This window comes from Haplochromis burtoni, unplaced genomic scaffold (assembly GCF_018398535.1).
Source record: "Haplochromis burtoni strain Fernald_Lab_line unplaced genomic scaffold, NCSU_Asbu1 Contig_777, whole genome shotgun sequence".
NCBI lineage: Eukaryota > Metazoa > Chordata > Actinopteri > Cichliformes > Cichlidae > Haplochromis > Haplochromis burtoni.
The window spans coordinates 65492-79055 of record NW_024583138.1 but is presented as its reverse complement, the minus strand read 5'-3'; the positions used below and the strand labels follow the sequence as shown (position 1 = coordinate 79055).

The 13564-nt window shown below is 38.9% G+C and overlaps 1 protein-coding gene and 1 long non-coding RNA gene across 2 annotated transcripts; both read left to right on the top strand.

Annotated features, from left to right (window-relative positions):
- Positions 1–2952: 2952 nt before the first annotated feature.
- On the top strand, positions 2953–4249 carry LOC102294356 (OX-2 membrane glycoprotein; the record flags this gene model as incomplete). Its single annotated transcript, XM_005950485.3, has 5 exons — positions 2953–3301; positions 3390–3689; positions 3767–3805; positions 3912–3984; positions 4234–4249. Coding segments are annotated over 5 exons (762 nt in total), but the record flags the coding sequence as incomplete, so codon positions are not given.
- A 2833-nt stretch (positions 4250–7082) lies between these two features.
- Positions 7083–13123, top strand: LOC102292980. The gene is made up of 7 exons (XR_001335876.2): positions 7083–7237; positions 10776–11114; positions 11235–11537; positions 11612–11650; positions 11760–11856; positions 11941–12005; positions 12620–13123. It is a non-coding gene; the product is annotated as an OX-2 membrane glycoprotein (long non-coding RNA).
- Positions 13124–13564: the final 441 nt, after the last annotated feature.

Here is a 13564-nt window from a genome sequence, read left to right as displayed (position 1 = left end):
AAGTAACTTATGCACAATGGTCTATTCCACTGCACACAGAAGAGTGTGTTGTACAATAGCAGACGTTTTGCAAAATATTGAATCTTATGGAATCAGTGATATCACACTGAGCGTAATATGTCATGTTGCTGTTATTAATGAAAGGGACATGGCTGGGCGTACAATCACACTGGTCTCTTCTTTGCTGGCGATTTTTTTCAGAAGGTGAGCGAGCGACTGTTTTCTTTACGACCTAAATGCGTGCTGATTTGCTGTAGTCAGTTTGCTGTGTGGTGATCGTATAAAGTAAAGTGTACTTCACTGCAGACAGGACATACAGTGAGATTTGGCATGTGGTTTCTGGGAAAATAAACTTAGTGTATAAGATGGAATTTATAAACAAATCAGCAAATATAGTAACTTAAATGTAAACTGGAAGAAACTGATCTTTAATTGTGAAACAGGCACACACAGAAGTCAAAATAAGACATGCTTATAACACTATAATATTAAATAAGTAAAAACTGCAGACGCAATTAAAATAAGGCATTCCCAAATTGCAGAATTAACATGATTGCACTTTGCATAACACACACTGATACGAAATAATTGTCATCTAAATCAGAACCTTTCTTGCCTTCCTTGGTGCAAAGTCATCAATAATGTCATCATATGAAATCTGGTCAGTAATTGCATGATTGATGCTGATGATGGCAACGCCAGTGAGGCGTTCCTGAGACATAGTGGACCTCAGATATCTCTTCACAAGTTTCAGCTTTGAAAAGCTCCTCTCTCCTGAAGCCACAGCCAGAGGCAGAGTGACTACAATTCTCAGAGCAGTCCAGAAATGTGGTTACATTTGTCATGCAAAACGTTCAGCAGCCCAAGAGAGGTCAGCGATGTTGATGCTAAGTCAGGCAAATTTGTAATCTCTGGCATCCAACTTGGCCTTGAAAAATCAAAGTAGCACTGAGGGCCTCACACTGTTCAGTGAGGTCATCATTTGAGAGATTTGGAAAATGTGTTAGTACTTCGTTTTCTAATGTGTTGAATCTCGCTTGGATGGAAGACGCTGCAGCATCAACAGCAACATTAAAAAGGTCAGCTACAGCTTCTTTAAGGCATCACTCAATGGCTCATCAAATGATTTGTAAGAGAAGTGCTGCTTTGTAGATCTCAGTCTTTTCTGTGGCAGAACAGCCTCTATGTTCATGTCCTCACACATATCCTTGGCTGACATTTGTGCAGAATCAAAGCCTGTCGCCCTGTAGCTGTAGAGACCTCGCTCTGTCTTTTTGAGCAGGTTGACTGCTACATCGCATGCATGTTGGGAGACTGCATGAGTTTGCTCACATGGTGGGTTTGGTTCAGGATGTCATACCACACCCTTGTACAAATGCTGAATCTGTATAATCCCACCTCCTCAGACAAAGACTGGGCTTTGGTGTGGTCTCTCAACTCAATCAAAGCCTCTTTCACTATTTTCTCTTGTAATGACACAATCCGAATCACAACTGACAAATGTTCAGTGTGGCTAATATCTGGAGTGCAATCTAGAGTTATGGAGAAAAAAATTTCCAAGCTTGACATCATCAACCATTGTTGAAGTGATCCTGCTAGTTTGTTTTGTACATGGTAACATGGTAGCTGCTGTGACTGCAAGAGCCTTTCTGGACAAGGTTAATGCACTCCTGCATTATGAGTCAGTACTGCTCTCTATCTTATTTTCTCAGCCTGCAGAAGTGCCGTCTCTTGTTTGCTAATTGTTTCACCTTTTTAATCCTCACTACCATTTTTTCCATGCTTTCATGGAATTGTGGTGTTCACGACTATTGTAATACATTACTTTGTAATTACAGTAAGTTCCTAAATAATGCAACTTAATAGTGTGAGGATTTTTGTTGTTTTGCAAAGTCAGCTAGACTACAACATTATACTGTCATCTGGTTTTAGCGTAGCACAGTATGCAAACAGCCAACCAACAGCTATTATAATTCGTCACACATTCTTCATGATGACACATCGCTCGCTTCTCCTCCTCTTCTATTCTCCCTTTTCTAAACTGAGCAGCTGATGGCTTTGACCTTTTCTTGTCCATCTTCCATCGGTGTTCATTTTGCACTCCGTAACAACACCCCTCCCAATCGGAGAATCGTCATAACGTAAACTAATAGACCTGCACCTTAGTGCGCACATTTGGTTTGTATCGTTTTCCCCCTGCGATTGGCACAAACCAGGAAGAATTAATTGTGACATAATGGGCTTGGATTGACGATATTATGAATGAAATTAGCTTTATCAGGAAGCACCCCGCCCCCTCCTGTTTTGAAGGTAAGGGGCCCATTTGAAATCATTTATTCTTGAACAGGCTGTCTGTTGAATTCTCTCGCAGTCATAATCGTCATGTCTTTGGTGGCCATCTTTTCTAAAGGTGAGGGAGACACTTAATGCGTGGCGATTTATTGCTCTGTGGTGAGCTTCTGTAGTGAAGTGGATTTCACTGCAGAAAGTGGATTTGACGGGTGGTTCCTGTCAAGCGGAGCAGCAGAAGGAGGTAATAAACTTAAAGGAGGTGAAATTTCTTAAGAGCTGCTGACAATTCAACGGTCTCTTTGTTTCTCTCTTATCCACATGATGGTTTATTTACTCATTTAAGAAGGAAGAGTGTGGGCTAGAGGAAAGTACTCAAAGGAAGAGGTTAGCAAAGAAAAAGTGTGATCTCATAAGAAAAATGTAAAGTGTTGCATTGAATGGAATCTGGTCAAACGAAATGTACCTGACTGGTACACATTCAGTTTATACGAAACACATTTTCTTTGATACTTTCTTTGATACTTTCGTTTATTTAGCATCAGAACTACTTGGGCAGCATGTAAGTGTGAGAATGAAGGTATAAGTGTGTGTCACATGTGTTACATTCGGTGTGAGTAAGGGTTGGACTTGAACTGAATATTTGAAGTGCCTTGATCTTTAACTCCTACAGCTCTAACAGCAGTGATCCAAACACAGCAGACTGTGCTGGCAGCAGTGGGACAAGATGCTGAATGCAGCTGTCAGCTCTTGGAGACTAAAGACGTCCTTCAGGTCACATGGCAGAAAAGCTTACATGACGTGGAGACAAATGTTGCCGCGTACAACAAGTACTTTGGTCAGAGAGTGAATACTGACTTTACAGATAAAGTTGAGTTTAAATACACGGGACTACAGAACTGCTCCATAGTCATCAGGAATGTGACAGAGCAAGATGAAGGATGCTATAGGTGTTTGTTTAACACTTATCCTGAAGGCTCCTTCATTGGTAGAACCTGCCTCCAAGTTTACGGTAAGAACTTTTACCATCTTGACATAAATGTGTGAGCAGCTGGTGTGTTTCTAAGAACATGTTGATGATATCTCCTGATCCTTCACAGAGCTGCATGAACCTGCTGTTGATGTCAGAGAGTCAAACTCTACTGAAGAGTGGGTTGTTTCCTGTTCAGCCACTGGTCGACCTGCTCCCACTGTAACACTCAGTGTCTCACAACAAGACCTCAGCTTCTCACAGTACAACACTGTCAGTGTGTCCAACACCAACGCTACATTCACTGTCACCACTACAGCTGTGCTCTCAGGTTCACGTAAACACAGCACACAGGTGGGATGTGCAGCACGAGTGCTCTCTGCTCCTCACAGAGAGGTGATGGAGACGATTCCTGAAGATGTTGATGATGGTGAGAAACCTTTTTGAAGTCACTGATTTATAAAATGATGACTACTGTTATTGTAATGCTTATGTTTCTTCTAACAGAGCTAGATGAGAAATCAGGATCTAATCCCAGAAATTTAGGTGTGTTAACATTTGTATGTTTTAAAGTAAGTTTTGTCATTGAGTCTATTGACTTTTGATAGTTGTTTAAATTATTATACTCTTCTTTCTGCTGTTTGCCTCGAAGGAACCAGGATTTCAGCCATTCGGTTGTCTGTGGTGTTGTTGGTGCTCTGTGCTGCTGCGCTCATCTTTTTCTGGTATAGAAAGAAATCTACTCGTCTTAAACGATGTTGTTGTTTGTTTGTTTTTGTTTCAGCTGATAAATGTTTGCGCAGATTTAACTGTTCTTAAATCTGTTGTCTGTCACAGAGAGAGCCCATCTTCTGACTAATCAAACTCTGATGAACTTGTATTTGTTTTTTCCAAGCCACCCCTCTTTCCAGAATACTCTGATTTTGCAACCTTAAGAGTGACATGCAATATTTTTCTTTTTCTGGTGTTTGCAGATCTGGATCATCTTAATAGAGGTTTCAGCGATTACACCACGATCCACGACTTTCACCTTTACCAGCAAGAAATGTTTTGACAAATTGTTTCTACTGGTCCATCTTCTGTTTTTGTTTTTGGTCTTTTTTTTAACAAAATTTGAAAAGATAAAAGAAAAACACTCACACACAAAGCATTCATTTTTACTCATGTTGCAGTTTCTACTTCAGTAGTTTCTGCTTTTATTTATCTATTTTTATATTTATTCAATATTGTGTTTTTGGCAGATTTTTTAACATTAAGCTACTTGAAACAAAAAGTGTAAGAATGAGCAGGAGTGACTAACCTGAAATTGTTCTCATCAATAATTTTAGCTGATCGATTAAATTGCTTTTATTGCAGTAATTCCTCCTAATACAAGCAACCATGAAAACCTGAAGTTGCAAAAAACGGCCACTGGGGGTCTCGGCTTATTCATGGGGAGCATGTTGAGACATTTACTGGTCAATAAAACAATAGTTGTTTTTTTTAATCAACATATACATTGTTCAAACTTTAAATTACTCAGTGTTGGGATATTTGTCAACCTACTAAAACGATATCAACGATTTTTGTCAAGTATTGTGGGTATAACGGTTTATTCCCATGGTAAATGTGCAATCAACACTGTGCTCTTTATCGAAGATGTGTGTAGTAAATGACATCAGCTTTTCACCTAAAACTCTATAAAACTTCTGAGATTTTGTAAGTTCTCTGTGTCATACTGAACTTCCCGAGGAAGCACACAAGCACACATTGTGTCAAAATGCACACAACATGTGTTGTCCCTGACCTGATGCAGCACGTGTTAAAGTTCAACACACTATGTGTTGAGAGTGAAGGGGGCCTAACCAAAGCACGCCGTGCCGTAATGCTGGGTTAAAACCACTGCATTTGAGTGGATTATATTTCTTGCCGAGTGAGCCCACTAGATGGCACTACAGCGTCAGTGCGCAGGACATTTCCTCGTTTTCACTTATCACGAAAACTTGCTCGCCGTGCTTGAGGAAAGCATGCGACACTGCTCTGTGTTGTAGTGGAGAAAGTATGTTTTACTTTCATTTTAAGGATTAAAGCATGTTTTGAAACACAAAAATCTTAATGCTGTGGCTCAGTTAACTTTGTACCGCTGCACATGTAACTCAGTAACACTGTATATAGGCCGACATAGCAGATGTCATTTTTTCAGACTGAATGTAAATACAAAATTTCCATGTCTTTGGTTGTAATTTAGTTATTTTTAAAGAATAAGTCAATAAAATAAAGTAAATAAGCTGAAAAGCATAGCTGGACTGGCCATCAGCTGGTGGGCCGATTGTGATTTTTCGTTTTTCATTTTTAGCGGTCCGGAGCTGTAGGAGAAACACAAGTTAACTCAGAGACACAGACTGATGCGACAAAACCAGTAAGTAGGTGTACAGCGCACACTGTAGTGTGTAGCACACAGGAGTATTAACTTATTACGTACACGTTGGTAAGCTGTCTTGTTGCAACTGACGAACTGAAACAAACGAGCGAGCTGTGTGTGCAACAGCGTGACAAACATTACCTGTCCTTTTATTAACTGCACAAGTAGTGCTGGTCACAGCTGCTGGCTCACTGGGTAAGGCTGTCATGGGTCTGTAGCTCTGTCACCGTTTTAGGGAACATATTTAGTTTTAAAGTATTTAGAAACATATTTAGTTTTAAAGTAAGTTTCCGGGCTTTTCCTGCCTTTCTGGAGGGATTATATTTCACTAAAAAACGATCTAATATGCATGTCCACATAATTATGCATTATTATAATATATTAAAAAACACACGCTGTATTTTAAAGAACATACATTAAGAAGCAGATTATATTAGATTTATATTTTTAATAAGACAAAATTTGGATTTTACAGCAGTAAAATGATTGTATCTCTACAGTTTAAACATGTAATAAGCTTTGCCCTGCACAGAGTGGATAGTGAAACAAATGGAATCCTCATAAATACATTATTTCATATTTATTACTTCCCCCTCCTCTTTGCTTTATTATTGTAGCTCTAGTAATAAATAATAATGTAAGGATTCTGGATCAGCACCATGATGCCCATAGTATATACAGTATTCTGAAGAAGGTCTAAAATGTCCCTGTGTGCGCGTGCATGTGTGTGTTTTATTTAGATGGATTTTAAAAAAAAATATTACTCATGATATAACATTGTGCAGACATGGCTGGTAAGGACATGAGGAGGAAACAGCAGGAGCTGTGTGAGGCTACTAAAGGCAGGGCTATAACATTTTTCTGTCATCATTTTATTATAGATTAAGTGCAAGAGTTGTTAGGTGTGGATAATTAGATTATAGTTTATTGCAATAGCAAGTTGTGCCTTGTTCTCAGATAGACAGCAAGTGGAGAGTGATATATGAGATGATGGGATGGAAGGAAGAAGAGAAGCAAAGAGTGATTCACAGGCAGAGCCTAAATTATTTCTCAGTTTTTTGTTGCCTTATGGTTCCAAGCGCTGTCACCAATCTTTGCATTTTGTTATTATCTCATGACACTTGTTTAATCAGCTACCATCTCTCCTGTGGACTTTTTAATGTCTACAGTCTCAGATCAACACAGCCCTGCCCTCCTATCAGCAGCAGGAGCAGCAGAAACCCCTCAACAGCAACATTGTACCCATCAGGTAAAACATCGGCTACGTTTGCTTTGCCTTGTTGCCCATATTAGATTCTTGATGAATGTGTGTTGTTGTTATTCAGCCTGGTTCAATGTGCCCCTTTTTAACTTTGAGCACCCGCCCCTTTAAACCTCTCTGCATGGCCCTGGATCTACATGTAAATCATTTGCAGCTGTTCAGTGATCATGGGGAGTGGCACATGCGGCAGTTTGCTGTAGTAGCTGAGCCCAGTGCCAGACAAAGTGTCAGCCTGAATAAAGTTTATATGAAATGTCCTTTTTTGGAGTTTCACCTTATCTTGTTGCTGTTTTTATTTTTGGAGCCTTTGAAAAAGGTGAGAAGAGACTGCATGTTAATTATTATAATATATGAGTTTGACCTTGTTATACAGTAAAAGGTCATTTATTTTGTTCCCTCATGAGAAAATGACTGGTTTCAGTTGTGGTGGTGGGTTAGGTCGCTAAGGTGAAGTAACCATTTTGATAATGTTGTGATACAGGTACAACCACAGGCAGCATAAAAGAGTGTTTTCTGTGTGTTTAGCTGAGTATTTAGGCATTACTATCATTGGGGCAGTAGCGTTTTTAGATACGGGCGACACGGGCGGTTGCCCGGGGCGGCATCGTGGTGGGGGGCGGCATAACAGGCATCGGCAAAAAAAAATAAAAATTGCTCGTACACATGCTGCCCCGACATCATGCCAGCGCATAGGGATGGTACAGGCACCGTCGGTTTTCTATCGCCCATTTGCTGGGAGTAAGGGCGCCCTCCGTTTGTGAGGTGCGCCTGCTGCTTGCGGCACAGGGAGGAGAGGGCGGGGCGGCGGGGGAGTCTCTGTCTGTCAAAATAAAAACAAACCAACAAACACGAAAACACCAGACATTATGATACAGACTTTCTATTCTATACGCGCGAGAGCCCTCGGTGCGCCTGCTCGCTGCTGAAGTCAAAGTAAACTTTATTGTCATCTCCGCTACATACAGTCCAGCATATAGAGACGAGACGACGAGGCTCCAGTTACAGCAGTGCAAGTAAACAAACAATAAATATAAGAAGAGTAAGAAAATAAATATACACGTTAGGACTCGGGGTAAAGGGATCAATAACAATTTAAAATGTATAATTTACAGTTTGTTGATTTAAAGTCTCACACACAACCCGTTTTTAAAGTTTAAAGAGAGAAAAGAAGAGGAGGAGTGTAGCGACTTCCACAGTCGCTAGAGGCCGGGGATTGAGCCTGCCTATTTGCCTGACGCGCTGTCAACTTTACGCAATGAGAGGTGGAATTGCTCGCTTGTTTATTGAAGTGCTTGAAATTTTTACAGAGAAATGTGATCGGCTCGCGATTCAAACTCTTAAAACATCACAGACTCTCATGCAACAAGGGGAAACTCGTTGTGCTGCGGTCAACAAAGGCAGGTCATGTATCCTAAAACATTAAGAATCAGAATACTTTATTACTTACTTAATATGTTTTGTGTGTTATAGTTTGTGTGTGTGTGTGTGTGTGGGGGGGGGGGGGGGCGCACGAGGGAGTGTTCGCCCAGGGCGCCAAACGGGCTAGGACTGCCACGAGATGCAGAGAGGAATTTCCCCACGGGGATAAATATAGTATACTATATATTATTATTATTATTATTAATAATAATAATAATAATAATAATAATAATAATAATAATAATAATAATAATAATAAAAAAACTTGGTTTAGTCTCTGCACTTACGATTCCAGGGCTCTGGCTTTAGCTACTTTGTAATCACCTTTTACTCAGGAAACATCAATTGGTGGGAATTCAAAGAGTATAAAAATCTAGCAGGATCATCATTAAGGACAAAACAACAGTCTTCATCACTCAAGAATTCCTGTTTCTCCATCCTGCAATGATTTAAAGAGGGATTTATAGATGTGTGCACAGCTTGGACCACTGGCCCTCCACCCATAGCAGTAAAATCATCAATGCCTTCAGACTCAGCCCCAACAGCTGCCCCAGTGGTCAGTCAATTTTTTTTCCATATATAGAACAAATTCCAGACTAAGAAGACACATTTTAACATTTGATTCTACAAACTCTTTAACTTTAACAACATATTTAACATTCATGGAAATGATTTAACTGGTGACGGGTGAACACAAACCGGTTTTTGTTTCTCCTGCATTCTCCGGCATAATTCAGTGAAAGCGTGTTTATGCAGACAGAGTTATGAATCTTATGACTCTCATATGTCCTGTGAGTTAATACTTGCCTTTTGTCAAACACAAAAATGCAGTTGTAGCAAACAGGATACTGATCTCTACACAAGTGTGTGCAAATATCCTTGTATTTGTGGTGTTGTAGCGGAAAAATGTAAAAATTGATTTTAAATATGCTTACGCAAATACTTTTACAGCATGCCTTCATAGTTGAAAAGACAGACTGATAGGGGTGTGCCTGCTGATATTTAAAAATAGAAAAGGCATCTGATGGAGGTCTCAACGAAGGGCGAGTCAGTAGCATCAGCTACAAAGGAATGTCGACTCTGCCATGTAACACTGAGCTGATACTGCACACCATTGCAAAAGCTGACAGAAGAGTAACAGGAAAAAAGTAACAAAGTTAAAAGAATATTGTGAGGGACCAAGCAGCAAAGAGGACACAGGAAAATGTCTTCAAAAGGTTTTTTTTTATTTTAACACTCAAAAAAATTGCAAAAGGACAGAATTCAAAGACATAATTAGCAAGCCCCCTAGCAGGTCACTTAAATATAGTGGAGGGGGACTATTCTGTACTAAATAAGCACAGAATAGCGCACATAAACCTAAGCACCCCTGTTTCTGATAGCACATGGTTGGTATTTTGACATTTTGTTTTTAAAGTCCTCAGCCACACCCCAAACCAGGTAACTCAAAGAAAGAGAAGCATAATTAATGTAACAGAAAACATTATGATCAGTCAGAGAAATACAGATCGAGACTCTTCTTGTATTCCAATAAACCCCTTTTTTTGAAGCATGTTCTCTGGTGTGGACTCCTTTTTGTTTCTTTTGTCTAATGTTTGCCATTCTCCCCAGCATGTGTTACAACCCACCCAGATATTAGGGCAGATTGTAAAAAAGAAATGCAATGTATTTAACGTTAATACACAAGGTCTGTGGCATTCTTGCTAGGCTTTGAATAGATGTCATTTATAGGAAACAAAAGTGGGTATTTTGTGTAAAAGCTTGAGCGCTATAGCCTCAAATTTAATTGAGTTACAAGTGCTAAAGCAAAAGGGGTTGCAGCCATACCTGATCTGCCCTACGCCAGAGACATATCACTCTAATTTTGGCTTCTCTTCATTGGTTGCCAGTAAATTTTAGGTTTCATTTTAAAATCTTGATTTTAACCTTTAGGGCGCTACATGGTCAAGCTCCCAAGTATATAGCTGACCTGCTGAAAGTTCATTCCTCTTCCCGAGCTCAAAGGTCATCATGTGAGAGGCTGCTGGTGGCCTCACACGACTTAAAACTCAGGGTGATTCGGTCTTTCAGACAGTGGCAGGTCGTGGAATTCTCTTCCACTGTTTTTATGCTGTAAAGACTCCATTAACTGTTTTAAAAAGCATCTGAAGACATTTTTAGATAGACCAGCTTTTAATGAATTACTTTTTTTCTTTTTTTACATCAATATGTTGTATATTCATTTCTTATTTTATTGTGAAGTGCTTTGAAATTTTTCATTTTTTGTTAAAAGTGCTTTAAAAATCCTTTTTACTTATTTACAGTAGTGTGAGAGTGGAGGTAAAACTGGGTGTTAAATACAGGAATAATGAGAGCTAACGATACTAGATTTGTGTAAGTAATTGTTGCATTAGAACATTTAAAGTGCCTTACATCTTGATCTGTATCTCCTACAGCTCTAACAGCAGTGGTCCAAACACAGCAGACTGTGCTGGCAGCAGTGGGACAAGATGCTGAATTCAGCTGTCAGCTCTTGGACACTAAAGACGTCCTTCAGGTCACATGGCAGAAAATCTCTCCTGATGTGGAGACAAGCGTTGCCACCTACAGCAAGTACTATGGTCAGAGAGTGAATGATGGCTTTAAAGATAAAGTTGAGTTTAAATACACTGGACTACACAACTGCTCCATAGTCATCAGGAATGTGACGGAGCAGGATGAAGGCTGCTATCACTGCCTGTTTAACACTTATCCTGAAGGCTCCTTCATTGGTAGAACCTGCCTCCAAGTCTATGGTAAGAACTTTTACCTTCTTTAACCAACCACAGAAGACTCAAACTAATATAGTGGATATGAAAATGTAAGAAGCTGGTGAAGTTAAAGAGGTATTCCTTACATTTCCTGATCCTTCACAGAGCTGCATGAACCTGTTGTTGATGTCAGAGAGTCAAACTCTACTGAAGAGTGGGTTGTTTCCTGTTCAGCCACTGGTCGACCTGCTCCCACTGTAACACTCAGTGTCTCACAACAAGACCTCAGCTTCTCACAGTACAACACTGTCAGTGTGTCCAACACCAACGCTACATTCACTGTCACCACTACAGCTGTGCTCTCAGGTTCACGTAAACACAGCACACAGGTGGGATGTGCAGCACGAGTGCTCTCTGCTCCTCACAGAGAGGTGATGGTGACGATTCCTGATGATGATGATGATGATGGTGAGAAACTGAACTCAGTGATTTATAAATTGATGACTACTTTGTGATTGTAACTTTTATGTTTCTTCTACCAGAGCTAGACGAGAAATCAGGATCTGATCCCAGGAATTTAGGTGCGTTAAAATTTCAGTGTTTTAAATGTACTTTTTGTCCTGTTGAGTCTACTGTCTTCTGATAGCTGCATAAATTATTATATTCTCCTTTCTCCTGTTTGTATCAAAGGAATCAGAATTTCAGCCATTCTGTTGTCTGTGATGTTGTTGGTGGCCTGTGTTACTGCACTCATTTTTGTCTGGTATAGAAAGAAATCTCAGAGCAGGTACTCGTCTTAAACAGTGTTGTTGATTGTTCTTTTCCAGTTAATAAATATTTGTGCAGATTTAACTGTTCTTGAATATTTCAGTCAGTCACACAGGCAGGTTGAGATGAATGTTATTCCTACCTGAATCTACGATGAGAAATAAAGGGGTAAGTCACTCTTGATCCGTCATTCTGGACCCACGAAGTTACAACCCGAGTTGTGAAAAAGTTGGGTTACTGTTAAATATAAATGAAAACATATTTCAATAATTAGAAAAGCTCATGAACCTATCATTTAATAACAACAGAATATAGTAAGCATATCAAATGTAATGAAGTAATAAAATGTGACATTTTATTATTGTGTGAAAATAATAGAAATAATTTAATGACAATATTTAGCTTATTTTTGATTCGGTTTGTCTGAATGCATCTAAAAATTGTTGCCACAGGACACCATAAGTTCAAAATGTAAGAAATAGCTGGAGGAACATTTTACAACTAATTAAAGGTTGACTTTTAAGATTGTGAACTCATAATTATAATGTAGTGAAACATGCAATGGAAAGTAAAAATTAAAAATATGTTGTGACATTTGAAGTTCTCTGACTTACCTCCAGAGCTGCTTTTTATTCTTTTACAATCTAATGTAAACTGCATGTCACCCAAACTGATGCGTCTTTCCACTAAGCTATTACTTTGTTTAGAATTTTTAGATTCTGTATTATTGACAGAGCAGTGATATAATGCTTGTTTCTTTGATTTTGTTTTTTAATTTAAAGGACTCAAACATCTTCAGGTAAACACCGTGACAAGTGGGTACCTGCTGACACCAAATGATGAACTGGGTCATCATGTGGTGGTGATGAACAGCAACAAAACTACATAATGAAAAATCTTTACTTTTTTTGTTTACTTTTTTTTTCAAGAAAAGTGTATTACCTAAAACAACGGTGCTAAAATTTGACAAATAACTGCATTAAAGTTGTACTAAAGAAAATGTCAAATGTTACATTTACATTGACAGTTAAAATTGTTACAATTCTATTTTTTTTATAATCCTCTGCGCTATATATTTATAGCACATGTATTTTTATTTTATTTTATTTTTCAACAGTTTTAAATGGTGTTATTCCTTTTTACATTTAGAAACATGTAACCATGTTCTTCCTTAGCAGAATAGCACAAAAGTTCAATAAGCACTAAAATGTGTTGCACTGAAACATTTGCAAACCATTAAATAATATTATTGTCCTGTACATTTCCGTTTTCATGTACTTGATGCTATCTAATTTTTACACTGTTTTTTAAATATTTGAAAAAAAAAATTGAAAATCCAAGAAAATAAAAATTTGGGGTCAAACTTGACCCCATGGTTTCCCTAGTAAACCAATGGGGTCGGCTCTGACCCCATGGGTTAAATTTAACTCACTTTAATTAATTGAAAGTCAGCAGGAGTGGCTAACATGAAACATTGCCAGTAACTTATGGCCTGGTAAATGGTCTGTATTTGTATAGCGCTTTTTTACTAGTCCCTAAGGACCCCAAAGCGCTTTACATATCCAGTCACCCACCCATTCACACACTGGTGATGGCAGCTACATTGTAGCCACGGCCACCCTGGGGCGCACTGACAGAGGCATTGATTTCTCTGAAGACTGCTCCAATATTCTTGTGATAAAAATTTTCAGTCTCATAAGAAAACACAAACATGAATATTGGTCATG